Raw genomic sequence first — 22,278 nt, 5'->3', positions numbered from 1 at the left:
CACAGTGTGTTGTTTTTAGGGCCAGAATTTGTTGGGGACTTTGTTTTTGCTGAGTTTTTTAAATATTAGCTGTTGTATATCTACGGCCAACCATGCGGTGATGTCTTGTTTTGTTCTTTTTCTTTCTTTTAATCTTATTGCATGACTTCTTTAGAAAATAAACAACTTTGTAATTCTGAAACCAGCAACTTGAAACATTAAATAGTGTGTCTTTCTAGTTTTGACATCATTGTTGCCACAAGAAGTCCTCAGACTCTATGCAATGATTTAGCCGAGCTCTGTTGTAAGAGGATGTGAGTTTGATTTAAGCAACACTGAGAAGACTAAATCCTAATTTAAGAAGATGAGAAAATATGGGCTGGATCTACCATAAAGGGTAGTCAACTGTTTCTTGACTTGCAGTCATTCATGAAACATCTCTGAAGTATTTCCTAAGTTTATTTCTTGAAGGGCAGTCAAGGCAGCGGCACATTAAATTACTGAAGGCCTGTAACAATCGAACTGGAAATCAGCTGAATTATTATGTCTGGGCTTTTGCAAAGCCACAATGGTGATTATTAAAAATGAGGATGATTGTCTTATTAGTGCAGATTTTATCTGCCAACTTGGAAATGAATTATTTTATGCAAAGCTGCGTGAATATGTGTATACGTGTGTTTGAGTGTGTGTGTGTTTTCTCTCAGCAGGACAAAAGCTGAGTGCTGAACACGTTGGTGTCTCTGTATTTCCTAAGCAGAATGATTACCTTGACGAGGTTAAAAACGAATAAGTGCAGCTGAATGAACCGCCTGCGATTCTTTTAATGACAGCTGCTGATTTGAACCGTGATGGCTGCATAATATAAACCTGACGCGAATGGAAAAGCAGAGCATCTAGGATCAGCAAGGTCACTGCCGTTTTCAGAGTTGTCCTCCCTACGAGTTTGCAGGATTCTTGTACTAGATTGCTTCATAAAACTTAAGTGTAGAAATAAAACATAATTCACAATATGCACACACACACAAAAGTTAATAGAGGCACTGCAGACTGAAGTGAAGGCCCTGAACCGTTTCGGAATTCTAGTGAAGCACAATGTCCTTGTTAAGTGGCATTGACCTGTTACAAATCTCTATCCCGACCAGCTTCAAGGGCAACTATGGAAGTAAAGCTTCATTCACATACATAGCTGATAAATTAGAAAGCTGAGGAGACTATGGATTAGTTTTTATACTTATGTATTCTTTAATACTCCTCTGCACTTCAGGGACTTTTTGCTTCACTGTATTTATTTTATTTAATTTGTAGCTTCTAGTTATGCAGCTAAAGATCTTCAAGGAAGATGTTTGACAAGTTAATACAAAGAAAAGTAAAAAAGAACATTTACAATCATCCATAACTGACTAGATAATACCTACACCACTCCCAGGTTAGCCAGGAATTATATATATATATATATATATATATATATATATATGCTTTGCAGGTGACAAAACCTGACTCTCGGTCAATTAGATAAACAGAGAAAAAGTGTGGAGAACGAGTCAGTTAATAGACGCAGCGATTGCTAATCATTGTTGCACCTTAACTAACCCCGTAGCAAATAGAGCACTGATTGGTCCAAGTTTCAAAGTGGCAAGAAAGCACTGTCTTGTAATCATGAAAATCTTTCAATATTCCAAATTCTTGTTAAGGTAACTTTGCATTCCCACTGTAAACAAGTTGTAACCACAATATTGACATACCTTGATGGGAAACCTGTTGGCAAACAGTGAGGTTGTGTACACATCCAGCAGTTGCAGGAATTCACGTTCATGTTGCGTCATAAAAATGTGGCTGTCTGGTGAATGTAAACTCAATATTATGTCCCCTTTAGCCTTCTCTTCACCTTCAGTCACTCTTCAGGGAAGTTTCTGGTTGTTTAGCTGCTATGTGTTGAATGCTTCATTATGTTCACCATCTAGTTTCTCAGTGTTAAGCTTCGCTACCAGACAATGAGCTGAGAGATGCTTTAAAGCTGAAGGAAGCCACAGAGAAAGATGAAAATACTCTGGAAATTCAAAATGGAACAATTATGACACCAATGTAAGCTGGAAAAAAAAAAAAGAATCTGTAATATTTGGATTAAATTTCAGATTTTGACCAAGAAGAGGCATAGCATAGCATGAAAAAAGGCACTTTAAGTTCTACCGGGTCATTATATATGCTAACAAAATACACGTTATTGGGTTATATTTAGATCCACAACTGGTGGACATACAGATGTAGTACAGTGGAGATTTCTTAAACCACTCTTTATTTCTTTTTACTGCATGTTTTGGACCCAGCCTTGTTTTTAATCTTTTAAAGTTGTTTTGAAGTGAACTTTTGAAGGTCTTTAAAAGTTTTCCTTTGGACGTTGACTGCTTTTATACTCATTTCTGTCCAAGTCCTCACACCTGGCCATTTGGAGTTTTTTTTTTTTTTTTTGTTAAGCCACTTAACACAGCCTCGAATCATTCAAATATTTTGCATCCTCACATAAGGCAAATTAGCAAAAACTCACATGTCCTGATTATATCTGAAGAAATTTAGAATAGTTACACTTTTACTTAGGATATTCTGTATATCCAATGTTTGTTAAATGTACACACAAGCAGTGCAGTAGCATATATGTTATGCACAGGGATGCAAAATGACTATCATTACAACCACACAAATGCTAAGATGTCATTGGTTTGAGATGGTTAACCACAGGTTAGGCTTTTACAAAACTGGAAATGGGAATTGAATTTGCCAAGAAAATAGCAGCTGGTGAATTTCAAACACAAAGGAAGTCTGTACATGCACAGAAATGGCATTTTAGATGTTAGATTGCCTTTTCAACTTCCATATCTTTGATTTTATTTGATGTTGTTTGATTATGCCTGGCTTATTATCTCAAGCCTTTAAATTCAATCCTGGAATTAACAAGCAGCCGATACAGAAAAGGCAAAATTGGATAAATGTTGTCTCTGCTTTTTATTCTCATCAAAACCCTTGCGTCAGCATTTTGGATCAGCTGGAGGGATTTCATAGCATTTTTAGGTCAAAAAAAATAATAAAGAATTGTGGTAGTCCTCTCTTAAAGTAACAATTGTGTGGACTAGTTGTACAATCTTGCATGATAAAATACATACACAGGATAAATCCTTTAATACTGTAAGACATTTGCACATTTTGGTAAAAGAGTTGAAATAAACATGAATTCAAATATGACATGATGCAAACTAGTGATTTGAAATAGCCTCTTTGTTCTTAAGGGTGACATTTTATGTTATAACAGCGTGACTTTCTATGAAGCTGACACACCAGTTTTTTCTCCCTTTAAATTGTAAGCTGATAATTTTAGAATGATGTTTGGTATCAGTTTGACTCCAAATCTGTAATTTAACTCTCTGATGATGCAGACTTCTCTCTTTTGTTGCTGAACTTATTATCTGTTCCCTTCCTGGATGAATACTTCTGTTTCTGAGTGTATATCAAGGTGCCCCTCAAAGATGTAGGTTGAGCTATCATTACAACACAGAAAGACCTTTTTTTCTCTTTTCCCACTGAATGTCCCTGCTTAGAATTTATTGTGGCCAAAGAATAAGAAAACATTAATATTTATCGGCGGAAATGCAAGGAGAAAAGGAAATTTAATAGTTGTTCTCATTCAAATCCTTTAAATTTGCACTGAGTGTGGAAAGGATGTGACCAGAAATCTCTTGGTGTGTGACCTGCATATTTTCCCGGTAAATGAGACATGTTAAATGGTGTGCCAGAGGGAAAATGGGTCTTTTCAAGCAGCACACACTGTTCCGATCATCACAGATAACCAAGCTGGAAGGCCAGGGACCTAATTTAAGAGCTATTTACCATATGCCAGATTTTCAATGGAGTTGTACCCAGCTGCAGACATAGGCAAAAAAAAAAAAGGGGGGCAGAAAACCTGCAAGACATAAAGCCCAAACAGGAGAGTTGATATTTGAGCTCGGAGCTCTTCTGTCTTGGTTATGTGCACTGAGAATAGGAGATAAAGATAAATAAGCACTGCTTTTCACAATAAAAAAAAACAAAACAAAACAAAAAAAAAATCAAAAGAAAGATGGGATGTGATTAATTCCTGAGCACATCCTCTAGCTCTATCACCTCTGATTGATTCATCAGACTCGAGCAGCAAAAAGAGCACAGCTTTTAATCGCAGCAGTAATCCTAGATCAGCGGTAAAGTAGGATGGAGTGGTGGTTGGGTCTTGTGAACATATTTATGCAGCTCACAGTGGAAACATAACCATCAATGTAGAATCCTCTGTCTCTTTTCCTGCCTTTGCCATCTATTACTTTTATTATACTGGTGATAGAGCTTCCTACTGGGTGTAAGCGTCATCATTCTCCTTTTTAAACAAAGGAGAGCAAGAGTTTCCTTTGATTTACTTGGATTATTTTTCATTAGCTTCAGCTTGTCTACACTAAGAACAAAAAGTAAGGAAATTTGCATTTGATCTATTTTTCCTCCCATTTAATAATACCAATCAGTGTTGTTATACATTGTAGGAATGCCTAATTAGTCACCTTTAAAACAAGGGGATAACTTGTTAGGATCATGCTTCTGTGGATAAAGCAAAACAGCTAAATGTGTGGGTAGTGCCACCAAGAAATGTACCAAAACACCCTACAATATCCTCCCAATATCCCTTCTCGCTTTCTGATTTAAATGCTGCCAGGTGTGTGTATGTCACACATGAATGATTGATGCCTAATTTTAAGACCGACATATTGCAATGAGATTCTGAACCAGTGGCAGTCCCATATCTCCCGTACCTAACTCCATTGTTGTCCCCCACAGAGCGAGGATCGTCATAGAGTGGAGAGGATGGAATGGTTTTCTGTCCAAATGAATGAACATGTGGGATCTACTTGGTCGTGCTGCACATGACCTACACAATCCACCAAGCAACTCACAACAACAGTGAACACCAACAGGGGATTTGGGTAGACTTTTAGGGGCCCTATCCACAAGTTTACCTTTGTTGTTCATCCCACAGAAGCAGAATCCTTACAAGTTATAGGTTGTAGTAAAGGTGATTACAACAATATATAATACAACACTAATGGGTATTATTAAAGGAGAAAAATAATCATTCAAAACACAAATTTCTTTACTTGTTCTTATATTTTACTCTCTTTTAAACACTTTAAAAATTTACTACAGACCATAGTCTGATTTTAATTGTGTTATTAGTTTATTTCTAGCTAATTAAGCAGAAAAGTAAGCATGACCAACATAAGGCTTTAGAGAATCTCTGCTGCCTTTGTTTTTAATGTGTCCTGCGATTGTCAACTTTTCAACTGGAATACTGCTTTCTGGTCTATGATAGAGATCACTGATAGGCTGTTTAGTTTAAGCTATGTTATTTTTGATAAAGCTTAAGTGTTTAATAAAATAGTAAATGTACAAAACAATCTGTTTAAATTAAAACCATTTTTTTGGAAGTTAAAACATAATAAGACACATCTAATTGTAGAACTCTGTTAGGCATTAACAACCATGTTGATATTGTTCTTGGGTTTCTCTTATTGAATATTGGAGTGTTGCTTACTTTGGTGCTGAAGAGGTTTTTTCCTCCTGCCCAGGCTTCAATTGTATGTACTTGTTGGCTACTGGACATGTTCTTTGTTGGTGTGTTTAAGTGTTACTTTTTCTCTCAAAAGCCACACAATAGGACACAGCAGGGATCCTTTTGTAAACACTGCTGCTTGTCATTGGTTTGGTGTTTCCAGCCGTAAACACAAAACACTCGGGTGAAAGGAATTCCTGAAAATCTTACCAAAATTAATAGTTTTATTTATTTATTTTTTCCTCTCCAAGCTCTGCTTCTATTTCTACAACTAAGACGTATATCCACACAGAGCAAATGCAGCAGTACAATCATCGGGGGCAGTGTTGCTCATGTGTGAACACCAAAAGGAATAAAGAACATACAGCGTATTTAATGGCTACACAAACCACTGCTGTCTACTGCTGGATTTTTGGCCTAACAACTATACCAGCATAAAATAGCCATGGGACTACATGGCCAGTGATGTTCGATAATGTATGAAAAGTACTTACTTATTTACGTACATAAAAGAAGCACAAATGAGGTGACATTTCATTGACAAGAATTAGCATTGTTTTCTTGACCTTTTTGATGATTGTATTTGCACTTTAATATTTATGTTGCAAATTGTAGAAAGTCATTTAAATACTTAGAAATTATTGTATTTGCTAAGTTATGGCTTTTTGAAATGAAAGTGACTTTGCTAAGTTTAGGGAAGAATCATGGTTTGAGTTACCTCTTTGCTCAGTACCAATTGGACAAAGCAAGTCCCACATATAGATTAGGAAAGGATTGTACTCAGAATTTTGTCAGCCTTTGAGGGTGCTGTGAGCATTCAGGATCTGGTGACTTTCAGCCTTATGGATGACTCCCGCAGGACGTTCCCTCCTGCAAGACTTATCACATATTTGACTTTGAGGGGGTGTTGTGCAAAAATGAGAAATGGGAGACTCTTTCTTTTGTTTCCGCTCTCAAATATATAGCCTCATTTCATCGGCTTAACAACCTCATTTAAATAAGCCTAATGACTCTCACTAATGTCCGGGCATGGCCGAGAGATTGCAACTGCTCTCACAAGCAATGTCCTCTGAATGCACATTGTATATCTCCATTATGAGGCCGGGTCTCTGTGGAAAATGCAACCCATTTGTTGTATTCTCCCATTGCTCAAGATTAATTTTGATATTAATTTGTTGGCTTTTCTGTTGTACAGTTTACATGTTAAGATTTATGGGACCTAATGGACTGTAAGGAGGGGGAGGTTTTTTTGTGCCATATATTTTTCAGGCACCTATTCATGACAAAATTGTTGTTTTTAGTAAATGCCAGAAAAAAAAAGTTTAATAGATCCATAACATCAGTCATTTCAAGTGTAACTTGCTCTTTTGTGCTCATTGCTTCCCAGCAGTATAGCCTTTGACAGCTGAATTGAGTGCAGGAAAGGTCACTGATATGCTAATGCAAAAATATAATTTCCAGTCTTGCTCTTTTTAGAATTCACTGAGAATACATTGCTAAAGGGAAATGTTAAATCTCCACAATCAAATACATTAGCAGTATTAGCTGCCTCTGTGTCACTCCCCCATGTCAGCTTGTGATGACTCCGCTGTGTCGCGCTCAATATACAGTCTGATAGTTTTCATTAAACATCAGAGTGTGAAACCAGCACTTGGCTACCCTGTTATGGATCAGTTTAAATAAGGGACTATGCTTAGCGTCAACACAAATCAATATGTGGACGGGCTTCCTGATGCAGTCATAACCACCAAAGCAGGCCCATTTTGCGAAGCGGTCGTGTCAAAGACGAGTGTAAAAGCGCATGCAGACGAATATGTGACAGGAAATCGATGCTGTCTGATGGGGATTGAAACCTGACAGCTCAATAAGCTTTGGAGTGAAGATGCTTCCACTTCTCCTCTTACAACCAAAACTGCATCCTGTTCCTACAAGGGACTTAGCAGCCCAACCCCACATGCTATTTCAGATTACGAGCTCTTGTCAAGGAGTGCACATGGTTCCAGGTCTGAGGAAGGAAAAAGAAGCAAAGCTGAGAACAGTGCTGTCTTTAACGGCTACCTCTAGAGGCATCATTACCTCATTCAGATACAGTAAAATAGAGGGGGCATGAGCACTGCTGGTCAAGAGAAGGAAACTTTGAAGTTGAATCAGTTACATCAAAGTAGGTTTTCTCCAAGAAGCATTTGTATGACTCATGACATACCGGATCTTATCTACAGCCTAGACTAAATCCAGACGATCACAGTAGTGAGAAATATTCAAACTACTAATGGTCTCTTGTTAGTACAAAAAATGAGACAACAGAGAGGCAAAAGAAGCTCCAGGTCTGACACTCTGTCTCTATGCAGTATGCCAGTTTTATTTTTGGCCTGAAGTTTTTATTAACATGACTCATCCAAGTTAGTGATTAATCATCTAACTCATAAATATTAATGCTGTCCAGCTTCGCTAAGTAGAAGAATTTTTCATCTTCCATTATCCTGCAACAAATAACTAAAATATATAATGAAATTAAATAATTTAAAGAGATTCAGCGGGTTTTCTTTCCCCGTTTTGGAAGAACTAGTTGCCACACATGGAATTTATGTGCAGCAAAGCAGCCTTTTGTGCTGATTAAAGTGAGTACTAAGGTAAAACGTGAAAGAGGAGACAAATAACAGTTCTTCTTGACATGCTCACTCTGTTTGATTCTGTGTTGTTAGTCTGCAGCTAAACGGAGTGGAGAGAGGAGAGCCGGGCACCTTCAAAACGGAAAACAAAGGAAACATAATGTGTGAACTGCCACACAGTCACTGATTTTACTACTTCATGTAGCATCTACTCAACAGACTATAGATAGCTTTGTCTGCATTTATAAAAAAAAAGAAAATAATTTTCATAAAGAAAATCCAGAGTAACTTGTCCTTAACTTTTAAGAGGAGATTGATTCTCCTCTGTTTTTAATTGATTAAAATATTCTTTTGCTTTTTCTGACCAATTGTGGGCCGTTGAAACAACAGAAACATAGAGACATCCACCAATCTTCAAAAACATCCTAATTTTACTTGACGATTGTAACTTTCGACACAGGAACACGGGAGACGGACCTTGAAATTACTTTTGCCATCTGTATAGAAGTGCATTAGCATTTGAAAAACCAACAACATTAGGCCAAATCAAGAGAAGCTCATTCACAGGCACTTGAAAGGCGTCTCCAGACAGAGAAGTCTTTTAGCTTTACAAAAAGAAATCCTCCATAATTCAAGCGGTCTGTTTATCCACCTGCCGCAGTGCAATTCATGGCTATTTTTCAGTTTCTTCAGGAGACTCGGGTCTCTAATGATCCCAGCATGTCTTTCCAGTGCATGTCTCACCCCAAGCAGTGCGCTGTGTGGACTCCCTCCTGTGCTTGCAGGCGTGCAGGGCTGCACTGACCGCTTCATCTTGTGGGATAAAACCAGCCTTTCAGTCTCCTCTCAAGCCCTGGGGGAGCTGAGCTGGAGTTCCAAGACTAAAACCTCAAAGGTTGGAACACCACCACAGGTTACATATCGGACTGCTGGAGCTCTGCTTTTTCACTGGTAGTCTCTGGCAGGCGTCTATATCCCTTGTCAACTCAGGTCACTTAGAAAAATTTAGAATATGAGCAGATTTTTCTTTTCCTCTGAAAGCTGAATCTGAAAATGAATAATGTTTAATTCCATTTACATGGAAATGTTTTATTTAATATTTTATTTATTTATTTTTGTCATAAAAAGGCAGCCAAAATAAAGCCGTTACAAGTGTAGGCGCACTTGTGCGTACATATGTAAAGGGTTGTCATCTGATTGCAGTAATGCAGATTCTGCTGTACCATGGTTAATATGTCTATTTTTGGAAACCTCAGTGAAAGGTGATCGCCACTCTTTGGCCAAGTTGCATATTCATTACATCTCATGTGAGTGGGGCTTATATATTTGGACATTTAGCTTTTTAAGTGTTGCAGTACTGCATTAATTATGCACATTTACAGCAAAATCCACCCATTGGCTGTATCTGCAGTTTTAGTTTAATTACTTCCACTTGTATGCTGATTAGACATTTTGGCCTCTGGGTGTTTAAGTGATGTTGTGATTTAACAATGAAAAACATGCTTCAGAAGCTGCATCTCATAGAACAAAACAGACAATGCAGCTTTAATGCTATTTTTGGTTGAAACCAGCTTTTTAGAGCACAGATGTGGGCATTTCATCAGACTGGGAAGGATGTGGACCAAAAGAATCTTGCTGCTCTTTGCTTGTGGTCCCTATTGACAAAAGAAAAAGTCAATAGGATGCTCCATGGGATCCATCTAACTGCCTGTCTACTCCATCTGCTTTATAAGCTGCATGCATACACAGTATTGAAGATATGAATATCAAATTCTATATCTGAATCAGCAAACATGGCTCAGCCTTGCAAAAATACGTCTCTTAAACCATAGATGCTGTGATTTTATATATACATATACACACACACATATATGTATGTGTATATATATATGTATATATAGACATATATATATTAGTCCCTTGTTGTCAGTACAAGAGAAACAGAATTCCAATGAAGATGTCCTGGACTATAGCAGACATGTAGGTTAGAGAACCATGTTCTGGTTCAATTAAACCTCTGCATGCTGTGAAGTGAATGCTCTGCTTTCCCTTCACATCCTTCTCACAGTTACTGTGATAGAAAATAAGTGACAAATAAGTGCAAGGCGGCGTGGGAAGTTATGGCCATACTACTAGAATACAGGAGAGGGGAGGAAAAAATGTCCATAGCTTCTTCAACCAATTTCTACTTTATTATCAAACACTTAGACTAACTTATCCTTGGTGGACATAAGTTGAAGGTTGATCTTTAGCTGCTACAGCGTGATAACATAGGGCATTAAAAACTCTTTACTTTCTATAGCTCTAGACAGCAAATTGCCTCCTTTGTTCAAATAGCAACAACAACATTTACACAGTTTTGTACCATTTAGGCAATTCTGAAGTACTGTATTGTGTTGCACAGTAATAGGACCATATAGTGTTTGGAGGTCATGAAATTCTTTTGCTCAATGTGCTACTTTTGTCCTTGGAGCAATATCTACATGTCCTCATTTTCCCACTGCATCTCCCTCTGATTTCTAGTCTTTCCACATAGTCATTTGCTATTTGGCCCAACTGCAAAAACAATCTATATTTGGAGATTACATGCATTGTGAAATTCTCCTTATAATGCAGTCCTAGAAAAGTAGATTTAGTTTCCTTTCATATCGTAATATCAGTATGAAATCATTTTTTTCCGTAGCGATAAATGGGTGTTTGCTTAGTTAATTGTTATTTATTACAGCTACATTTTAAGAATAAGATGCACACAAGGTATCCGTCTGGCTTCAACTCCAGCTACAGTCGCCTGTGGGTCTCTGATGCTGCTGCTGTGACATACAGTGGATATTCTTTTCCCCAAACACTCGCCACACATCAGGCAGGTTCATGGCCAGCTGGAGACCCATGTCTCTTCACTGTCCCCATCACTTCCAGCGGAGGGCATTAGTCCTTGCTGCTCTCCTCTGGGAAGTGTTGCCATGATATAAGGAAGTTTCTACAGCTTATCTGTCCTCTCGAAGAGGCCTCGCCATACTGCTCAGTCCAGAGATGAGGCATGTTTGGTTTAGCTGCTTGCTTTAAATGCAAGAGAATAGAAAATGCAAGTAAAAGGGAGGGGATGAAGTATGGTTTGGAGGGCAAATGCTGCAACCTTTGAGCACTCATGGGATATTAGGCGGGCTTTCCAGCCCTGCTTTCCCACTGAAGCTTAACGGCCTTGCCCCTGCGATCACGCTTCTCTTTTCTGGTACGTGTGCGCCGAGCCAGCAGCTGTCGGAGTGTCTTAGCTGGAATTTCAGTGGAAGTGAAGTCCGTTCCCCTTCACTCGTTCGGCCCGGGGCATGAAATTATAGAGTCTGTATCCGCACCCCTGTCTGCGGTACATCAGTAGCACATATACCCTCCAGGCGCTTGTGTTGTGTGTTTTCAATTTTGGTGCTCGCCTTGCGCTGCTTGGGGTCAGTGTTAAATGTCAGCGTCTGAAAGGATGCACTTTGTTTAGGTTTTCAAATTTTAGTCCACAGACTGGAAGTCATGAACAGTCAACTGCCAGTAATGGGTGACATTTGTTTTGTATAAAGGGATATTGCCTGAGTCCAGATGGTGACTATGGATATGACATTTCTGTAAGCTGCTCTATTTCTTAAGGAAATAGAGCAGCAAAAAAAAAAGAGCCATTTGTTGGCTAAAAATAACCGAAGCAGACACTGAATTACCTTTCTATACGATTTAAATTTAGACTACTTAACTATTTAAGTTTCCACACTGCACTTTAACCTTCTTTAGTTCTTTCCTTAAGGAGAATAGAAGAAAATCAATGCAAGATTTACAATGCAAGTTTTTCTGCAAAGTAAATTTTGCAGCCTGATCCATTTATGGAAGGATATTTTCTATGTGTATGTTTCAGTCTGAATCGGCAAGGGGAATTTTTATAAGGGTTATTCATTTCTAGCTCTCCCCATTCACAGTGAAGTCTTAAAAAATCTCAGCCAATGTGCTTTAAGTGATTTCACGGAGTAAAAATGTACATCTAACCCCCTCCGTTTCTTCAGCACGCAGCCTTCATGCTGAATACGCACCTTCGACATCCATGGCACCTCGCCGTTCGGCATGCTGGTGCACCAGTCGGTTTTTAAGATGGCTGCCAACCATGGTGCAGTAGACTCTTTGTTTACTAGCAGGATGCTTTAATATGCTCCAGTCTAATAGATTGGACACAGCTGCCCGGTCGTTTGGCTCCACCATTCAGCACCATTGCGATGGAAGTCCAGAACAAATCCACTTCACATTTAGGTGCCAGCGTGCTGTCATGGAAAGGAGATACCTCTATACAGTAAGTAGATAATGCCCGAAAGAAAATGAGTTGTGCGCTTTTGTGCACCCTTTTAATACTCCTGGTCAGTTTCGGACTACACTCGGTTTTGGATGGAGAAGGAAAAGGGAGGTTTTTTTTTATTTTTTTCTTTCACTTCTCTCCATGTAAGAAAAGCTGAAAATGATCTGTCAAAGGCAATGATACAAGGCAACGTGATAGATGGGTTTGTTTTATTCTGCCTCTCAACATTTCATTCCTTCCTCTGCTGCCATTCTTTCTGTTTTTCTCAGAGGAATGCCATTATTTCCATCACCATCTACATTTCAGCCAAATTCACTGTATCAGTCCGTGGCTGGCCAAAGGGAAGAAAAAGCCATTCTGTAAGAGTTAAATTTCATTTCCTTGCCTGCACATACATTTTTTTTATGCTTTGATCATGGTGTTGAATTACAATGTGGCATTATTTTACCAGTGCACCCAATATGGAAAGGCATGGCAGTGACCGCTGTAATTGAAATTTCCTTATGATTAAATTTGTGTACGTGCATCTCCCGGGAGATAGCCGGCTGATTGGGGAGGTGCACATTTTCAGATGCATTTAAATTAAGCCATAATGGCAGCTTGGTGCTGGACCACAGGCAGTCCACGAACATTTCTGGCTCCACCCGTTTGGAAAGAATGAATGCCTGAACCCATCAGGAAAACAACTGCACATTAACAGGCCTGCTTGATTACCACACCAGCTGAGTGGTATCACACAACAGTGAACCACCTCCTCGCTTGCAGGATGTTGTTTTCCTTTTGCGCATAGAGAACTTTTGCCACCAGAGGAACATTGAATCTTAAAAGGTAGAACGTAATCAACCAGTGTAGCTGTGGCCAGAAAATTGCACATTTACTCTCTCATTGTGTGCTGCAATTGTGGTCATTGCATTTTATGAAATGAGCTTTTTAGTGTGTTGTATTACTGTGTGTTTTTTTTAGCACCTCTATTTATTTGTGGCCCTCTTCTTTTTCTTGTCTTGCTTTCCCTCACTTGTCTTTTCCCCCGAAAACCTGCTATTGAATTTCAAAGCTGTTAGCTGATTGGATAAGTATGTAGTGTCATGTTTATTTGAATGTTGATAACTCGAAGCAACCAAAGCCCAGGATCCTGGATCACCACAAGTCCCCTCCTATAAGTATTGAGCAGATGGTGGCCAGAGGCAAAAAAAAAAAAAAAAAGATCTGGTAGGTACAACAGCGCTGCTTGTTACAGCAGGATTGTAGAGCATCACATAGTGACAGATGTCAGCACTCGCCAAGTCTGGAAAATAGCCGATGCGTCAGCCAGAATTAGACAACTGTCCCTGTTGCATGGGCAGAGGTTGACAAGTATATATTTAGGTCTGATTCGTCTTGATTTCATCATCCTGTCTTCACTGCACGATGCTGGCATGTTTGCAACATTCATAGGTTTGGGAAGAAGAGGAAATTCATCTTATTCTGCTGTGTTTTATGGGTACAGACCAGTTCTCAGAAAGGATGAGATTATTAACCAAAAATAGAAAAAAAGAAGTCATGTCAAATAAAAACTTTTGATTTTACAATTTAACAGTTTATACACCGGTTTGTCCCACTCGGCTAATGATTTTCTGAGTGACAGCTGAAATCCAGATAAGTCATTGGTCAGATTGTTTGCACATGTGCAGTTTGCTCATGTCTGCGTGAGCTGCTGAGCATTCAGTAGAATGTGCTGCTCCTCTCACTTAACAGAGCACTCAAAGAGAGATCTGCAGGTATCAGGAAGTAAAAAAGGTAGCCTCCCTATTAGAAAGTTGGCTTGGTGGTAGGTGCTATTATTAGCCTATTATTATTTCCCTTTTGATCATTTAAATCACCAAAGGGGTCTAAAAGCTTGATAAATGTAGTTGCCAAGGTGGCAACAATAGTGTTTCCATTGTTTTTGTGCATTTTGAAGGATTGCATTAGAAAAGTCCATGGGCAGAGTGGCTTTTGCTTTTCTAAACAAAAAGAATTTATGCTTATCAGGGAGATGGAAACACTTTTTGTAACCTCACATCTCAGCAATCGGCTAATGCTGCAACGACAGCTTCACTGATCAATGTCTGTGGCCCTGAGCTGTTCCTCAATAATTTTTTAGCCAATGGTGGAGACAGCTGGAAATCCTGCATCTGCAAGAGGTTTGTTTCATATCAGCAAATGAAAAGTCAGGCAGTTCCAACAAGAGAGCTGGCAGCCAACCACAAAGCCGGCAGGGTGCAAATGTGATCAGTAGGAAAGAAGTGGGGGGAAGTGTAAACAGAACTTTAAAAAAGAAAAGGCCAAAATTTCATATCAGCATACAAGTATTTGTATTTTACATTTGAGATGACCTCTGTTCTGCTGCAATAAGTTTAAGTTCTATATTTTTGGGGGATTTTTTTGTTTGTTTGTTTAGCATAAATCTGCATACCTTAGTCCCAGAGTCAGTGTATGCCCCGTACAAGAGGCTTATGGTGCACAGACCCAAATCAAAATTAGTTACAGTGGTATGGGAGGAAATAGAGAAATACACCTGTGATTTCAATGTTCATGCAGGAATTACACATGTAAATCATTGTTGCAGATAGTACAACCTGAAGAGGTTTCATATTTGTTTGTTTTTTTCTTATCAGCTTTGCTTAATTTATTATCAATTTCTTCTTACAGGCCTGCAACAAATTCCCAATTATAGTGGGAGAGTAAAGCTTTTATATCTTTATAATGTTGACATTCCTTTTTCAAAACACTTAAAATGCATAGTGAAGTTGACTCTGCCTCTCGACAAGGTGATGGGGTTTGTGTTAGCACAGAACAAAACAGGTGGTGGTGGCATCAGCTGTTTTGTTTGTTATGATAAAAATGTGCAAGTCTCTTCCACTCTTTCTTTGAGGAACTTTGTTGTTGTTGTGGACACATTTTGTTTTTAAAAAGCTGAAAATTCCCTGCACTGGTGGTCCGGGTGTACCCTGCCTCTCATCTAGTAGCATCTGGAATAGGCTTCAGGCCTCCTGCAACCCTACTTTTGAATAAATGGGCATAGACAATAGATAGATGGATGGAAGATTCTTTATCTATGCTTTTTTTTTCTACAAAGACTCACCATTTTTATGGATTGAAAGATTACAATAATCAGAAATAAATAATAGAATTGGTATTAATTATCTTGACTTATTACCATCCCTAATGTTTTGCAGACTTCAAAAATAAAAAAAGAAATTGGCTGTATTTTAGCAAAAAAAAACCCAGACTGTTAGGAAAACCACAACAAATACCTTGGATTCACCCTCAGTGCAGTGAGTCAAAGTAAATCCATGAATCTGAGCATTTTTTTTATAAATTTTTATTTTGCATTCTGTCCTTTTTCTGAATTTGAGCTGTCTATTTAGCATTATACATTTAGAAACTCATATCTGCTTTAGACTTGAAATAATTGATTTGTTATTCCACTGAAAATTGGATTTCTTACCAGTTGTTATTTTAGAAGGAAAAATTCCAATAATGTTAATGTGTATTTTAATATTTGTGGGATTGTTTCATAAAAACTATTTCAATCATTTTAGATAAGTTATCTGTGGCTTTTGTCATTTTTATTAGGCCTGTAAGTAGTACAGGAAAAAAGTGGACAATGGAAATAAGTCAATACAGTTCTCAGCTGTCATGATAGTTAAAGACTAATTTCTAATTTAAGAATATCTCCAAGAACGCATCTTTATATACTACTCTGTGTATGTGCTTAAAAGTAATTATATCTTTGCAAGTGTCTGCACTGAAGTGCCATGTTGCACACTTCCAGCATGAGGTCCATATGCACGGATGTTGCACACGACACAAAAAAATCGTCCCCAGCCAGCTTGACAACAAACACAGAATGGCTTGGCTCGACTCAAAAATTATTTATCTGGCTCCCCTCCTTCTCTCCAGCATGGTTTTTGTCAAGTCAGAGGAAACCATCTGCTGCCCAGTGATAATGGGTGGCCAGGGAGGAGGGGACTGGAAATAGGAAGAGCAAATAAGATTGAGAGAAAATGGCAGCCACTGTCCCAGAACCTACAGAACTTGCCTGCCTGCCTGCAGCAAGTCTGCCATCTTAATAAACATACTGCCTGATATCCCCTGGCTTCTGTGGATGTGTGTGTGTGTATGCATGAATTTTCACCAGCTGTGCGTGTATGCACACCTGTGTTTCCAGCGTGCATGTGTTTGTGTGTTTTTCTTATCTAACCTTGATCATTTTTAAGTCAAGTCGAGCTGATGTGCTGTCAGTGTGATGGCATTGACTAAACTCTCCCCCCCCCCTCTTCTCTTTTTTACCTGGTGGGCTAGATCAGTGACAGATGGACAGCCTTTCAGCATATGAGATCTTCCGTGCTTTTTTCCTGTGTTTTTAGTAAATAGGTGGGAGTTTGAATATAAGGCTTGAGGACTGCAAGAGTCACTCCTGTGGGTTCATGAGAAGCTGCCTGCAAAGAGATGAAAGTAAAGCATACTTTAACAGGAAGATGGTAAAGCACACGAGGCAGAGGAGGAAAAACATTTATTAAAACAAATAGCTGGCTATGGTAGGCGACTCTCACCTCGAAATATTTTGTGGTTTCTTTCCTGGAGTCTCCAGGGCTCTCAAATGCAATTGAGCGCTTTGGGCATTCTGAGTAAACCATTTCAGTTTTCTCTTGTCTGAAGTCGACAGGTTGAGCTGAACAAAAAGACCTGACAGTCTGTCTCCCCCAAACCCAGCGTCATGCTCACTCCATCACTCTGTTTTCTACTTTGCCTTGACATGTTTCCTTTAGCTGTGTTTCTTTCTTTTGCCCCCCAGCACTTCTAAACTGTCAGATAACTTTGAGTATAGATATATCAAGTCATGACACTCATTAAACTTGTCTCCTTTTATGAATTTGTTGATTAGACAGCAGATGTTTTGCTGCATCAGTACCATGTAATATCTTTAAGTGCCGAAGCCCCCCCCCCCCTCCCTTCTCCCTGTAAAGCTGTGATAAATCTGTCCTAAAGCTGGGAGGGAAATTTTCCGGATAGATTCAATATGTGAGGCTGCACGTTAATTTGCTGCGAGCCGAATTGTTTGGGCTGCTGTTTTCTTGCTGTGCGGTCAGTCTGACAGGGTTTGTCGACACAGCTGTTGGAATGCATGATGGCATGCTTGATGAAGTGGACACTGGGGCGGGGGGGGGGGCAGATAATGGAATTGAGGAATGGAGGGATCAGACGGGAGGACACAGGAGGGGTTCGGTGACCAGGTCTTTTCTATTAACTCTGGAGGCTGGTTGGGGCAAGCAGGGGAATAAGGTTTGACTCTGCCCTCTCCCTGCCCGGCTGTTAGACCAAGCGTCCAAACTTCAGATAGGGAGAGACGAATATTGCTTAGGGGTCCAGTGGTGATTGACCCTGTGTTTTCATCAGCTTGTGCTTGCCTGATAACATTCCTCCCTGACTAAAGCAAAATATTAGAGGTCTGGGTGCCAAGAAAAGCTGGGAAACTCTTAGTTTGAAAAGTTGTAATGGATTCACCCAATGCACACCTTGCAATAAAGGTTGTCATTCACCTTTTGTCAAAGTTTTTCTCAGATTGCTGGAAAAAAAATCTCTTTTTATTCTGTTCAGTCATATTTGGGCAAAGACTGGTTTTCTATTATGAAAATTTAAGATGGGGAAGAATCACAACTCGAACATAGCCCACACTAGAGTGTTAATTGTTATTAACATATAAAAATGAAATATGGCTTCGTCTACGAAGACTCTTGAGACAGCGAACAGGACTTTTTCCCTTGTTCTCATTATACATAGGCTATAATCATCACTCACTCACTGCTAATTATACCCCGCACTCCATCATCACGGCTCACTTCTAGACCTTAAGAACTGTTAGGATGGCAGTGATTTGATGCATTTTTTTCCCTCAGACCCTAAAAACTACCATCATGTGGAAAAAAAAAGTGCAACTTCTTTCAGTTTTAAGGGTTTACCTTTCAGGACATGGCATAAAAAAAAAAATACATCTCCCTATTCTGTTAACACAATCTCAGATATACATGACCCATTACATCATGTCATTGTTTATTTAATTAAGGCTTAGGCAAAATGCAGGATTAATCAGTAAAAAACTAAGTGCACCAACTACTTCCATAGGAATTGAGGAGGAAAGTAGCAGCCAGGTGCTGCTAATCAGTGGTCTTAATTTAATTAATCATTAACTCCATAAAATGTGCAGGGCTGGATCATTCAGGACCAAGGAGGAAAGACATCAGCAATGATCTGATAGTTTGGCTCCACATTAAACTGTGAAGGGTTATAAAGCCATTTGGAGTCCATTGTTCTACAGTGAGAAACTTTATTCACAAGTGGGGAAAATGGAGCTGTTGCTCTTCCCAGGAGTGGACATCCCAGCAAGTTCGCCTAATAGTCAGGCTGTTCAATGCTTAGAAACAGTGGGGGAAAAAAAACATGAGATGCGTCTCAGACTCTACAGACCTCGGTTAGCTTGTTGAATGTTAAAGCTCTTATGGTACAATCAAAAAGGGTTTGGAAAGGTTGCAGGAGGTTGCCTCTTTTCTAAAATAAAGAATGAGGCAACCTATGTTAGGTTTGCACAGTTGCATATGAAAAACAAAAAAAACACATTACTTCAGGAAAAATGTCCCAACAATGAATAGATGAAAGAAAAGTGGAAATATTTCTTTGGTGAAATTAAATGCAGCGTTACAGCACAAACACCTTGTACCAAATGTAAAGCAAGGTGGTGTAAGGGTGATTATTGAGCTTGTCGGCCAGGTAAAGGACCTGGGCACATATAAAGTCATCTGTCAGCTAAAACCTAGCCAAAACTAGGTCATGCAACAATGAAATATGAAAGAACCAAGGTTTCGCAGTTGTTCCCTCAAAGTCCAGACCTCCAGCTGATTAAAATGCTGTGGTGTGACTTCAAGAGATAATTGCATACATGAATGCTTGCAAATCTCAATGAATTGAAGCAAAATGTTAAGAATAGTTCACATTTTCTCTTGTTTCTCCAATGATGCTCTGTACTAATCAGATTTTTTGTTTTGGGTCCTTTGCTGCAGGTCTCCGGACTTTCGCCTGGAGACAGCCAGACCCCAGGACTGCTGCTGGCTCCAGGGGTGAGGTGGGGACAGACGCCCATCAACCAGCTCACACCATGGGATACAGAAGAGCCCCCTGCCAAGCAACACAGAGACGGCGAGCCCACTGGTAATGATTCATGCTCACACACACTGACAGGCACATTCACACATCCTCTACTTTTACCTGACATGAGTTTACCGAGTTTCACATCATCAGCATGTGAGCAGGCAGCAGATGTATGCATCGACAAAGGCTTCACACCTATGTGCTACACCCCAGCAGCTCAGGCTGGCCGCACTAGCTTCAAATGCTAATGAGGCATCTCGACTGTCTTACCCTACATAAAATACATGCTTACATCGCAAACCATGCATACTTTACAAATATAATCATGCATAATATACATTTATAAATTTCAGCTTTACATAAACTGGCTTAATCATGCATAAAATTACAGAAATGTCAGTTTGATGTCAGGAAGCTGGGAAAAAAAAAGAAAAATTAAACCTTCATGAGCCATCTTGACTTTTCCATCGTTATTGTCCTTGTTACTGTTATTATACCACCAAATGAACCTGATTCACTCTCAGTCAAACCTATTTAGTGAAAGTCCTCCAAATGATCTCCACCATGTCTAATTAAGATTTTGACCTCTTTCCTTTCATGTCTTTTTAAAACGTGTGCTGGTAAACCCATGTGCCACTGCCACGTGGTGCACAGACCTGACATTAAGGAGTTAAGCCAATATTGAAGCTTTTTTCCTTCTTTTCTTTCCTTCTTTACACGTACTGTAATGAACTCACCCAGAATGGCTCTGCCCTGGAGCTGTTAATTTCCTTCTCTTGCTCTGCCGGCCTCTGTCTCTTGCTCATCACAAATGGGTCTCATTTAACAATAATACTGGGATGGAGCTTGTACCAGTGGAAATTCTGGCCCAACGAATCCACATCGCAGAGACAGCTGCTGCTCTGCGGTGGCAAAGCATCACACTGAAAACAAGTTTCAACTCTTGCTGCCTTCTGTTCTACACGCCTCCTAATTATAACTCACATTTCTCACATGTAGATGGATTCACAAATGAATTATTAAATGAGAAAATTTTCCTTAGCAGAAGCCGATTGTGCCGTTATAATGAAGGGCTGGAGAGCATGGAACTCTGCGGTGAGCCACAAGGTTTCACTTTCAGCTCCATCCCCATCACACACCAACGCCACATCTGTGAGTGAAGCTGGAGGAAAGTGAAATGTCACCAACCCAGCACGCTGTCGCATATGACACTCAAACTCGAGCACACCGTCGCATGTTGATTCGCACATGTGCACTATTCCAAACTCTGACTGGAATCTGCGATGAAGCCAGCTCCTCTTCACACTTCGCTGAACTGCGTTGCCAGAAAGTTCTCCGTCAGCTGTGCTGGAATTAATCAACCGCTTCTTTCTGCACAAAATTCACTGTTTTTGTTAAAGAAAGTTGAGCTTAGAAGAGGTTTTGCTTCTTTGTGCAACAAATAGTAGCTGTTGTTTGGTGTCATGCAAAATCTTTAGTCAATAAAAAAGAAATAAGTGGAGTTAAGTGTTTCATTCTGCAAGGAAGCAGTTACAAACTTGGAGTAAATCTGATGTGCTTCCATTTTGTTCAAGTTTGAAGGCACAGCCTGGCAATGTAGGTGATTGTTGGGTCATGATCATGAAATCCTTCTTGCCTAATTCATTCAATATTTTCTTTGTTAAAAAGTGTAAAGCTGGAATTGGACAAGGACATGGAGCTGGAGGGCAAATACATTGTATATATGTCAAATTCTAATCAACACCATTGCTGCATAAAAACCTTGAAACACTGTAAGATAAGGAATTATTATACTCACCCATTTTGATTAGAATCCTTTATCAAGAAGCGCTACAAAAGAAGGGAAATGAAATGCAGTGCTACTCCCGGTTAGCTCAATGACATGTGAATTATGAACTGAGCTGGTCTCTCTGCAGTTTTCTCCTCTCTTTCATTCTTTTCTTTCTTTCTCTTTTCCTTCTCCATCCATCTCTACCCAGATTATTATATCAGCAGGGTTAGTACATGAATAATGTGTTGTGTTTTTTTTTTTTTGTTTGTTTTTTTTCCTTTTCCTTCTTTAGCTTTTTGGATGCTGTGATTTAGCCTTTGGCCCCTGAGCAGAGTGCTAGGCTATTTTTAGAGCAGGAAAAGCAAGAGATAAAGGAGTAGGAGTGAGCGATGCAGGGAGGGGGGCAGCATTCAGGTCCAATACAGCCAGAACGCCCTCAGCATCTATCGCCTCAGGGTAGAGAAATGATTGGCTCTGAGTATCTGAGCAAACAGCCTCCTGCATAGATAATGATGCCAAATGCTTCATGCAGTAAGCAGGTATGCCTTCACATTCACAGAATCTTTTTTTTTTTTTTTTTTTTTTGCAAAAAGTATATCTCTTAATATTATTAAAATGTCAGCTCCAGGCTTAGATCTATATGCTCCCTTGAAATATCATGTTTTATATTAAGTCTCAAGTCAAAAACAAACTTGGACTGAAGTGGAGCAGCACACTGAAGGTGGTGGTGTGGTGAGGAACAGACTGGAGCTGGAGTCTGTCTTCTCCTGCTGTTTTTGTGTCTGTTTCATCATCTCGTATCAGACTTCATATCAGC

General features: G+C 39.4%; 1 protein-coding gene across 2 annotated transcripts in view; it reads left to right on the top strand.

The window, feature by feature from the left end:
- The window catches only part of LOC121633808 (kelch-like protein 29), a 239,518-nt gene that overhangs the window by 96,531 nt on the left and 120,709 nt on the right, over nt 1-22,278 (top strand). The window contains exons 1-2 of one of the 2 annotated variants that reach the window (XM_041976072.1): nt 12,342-12,520; nt 19,603-19,750. In XM_041976072.1, the coding sequence (XP_041832006.1) occupies nt 12,380-12,520; nt 19,603-19,750 (289 nt within the window). In that variant the 5' untranslated portion in view covers nt 12,342-12,379. Of the gene's footprint in view, nt 1-12,341; nt 12,521-19,602; nt 19,751-22,278 lie in introns of those variants that run through there. The other variant, XM_041976071.1, reaches the window with a different exon arrangement.

This window comes from Melanotaenia boesemani, chromosome 22 (assembly GCF_017639745.1).
Source record: "Melanotaenia boesemani isolate fMelBoe1 chromosome 22, fMelBoe1.pri, whole genome shotgun sequence".
Classification (NCBI taxonomy): Eukaryota; Metazoa; Chordata; class Actinopteri; order Atheriniformes; family Melanotaeniidae; genus Melanotaenia; species Melanotaenia boesemani.
This window is presented reverse-complemented; position numbering and strand designations above follow the sequence as displayed.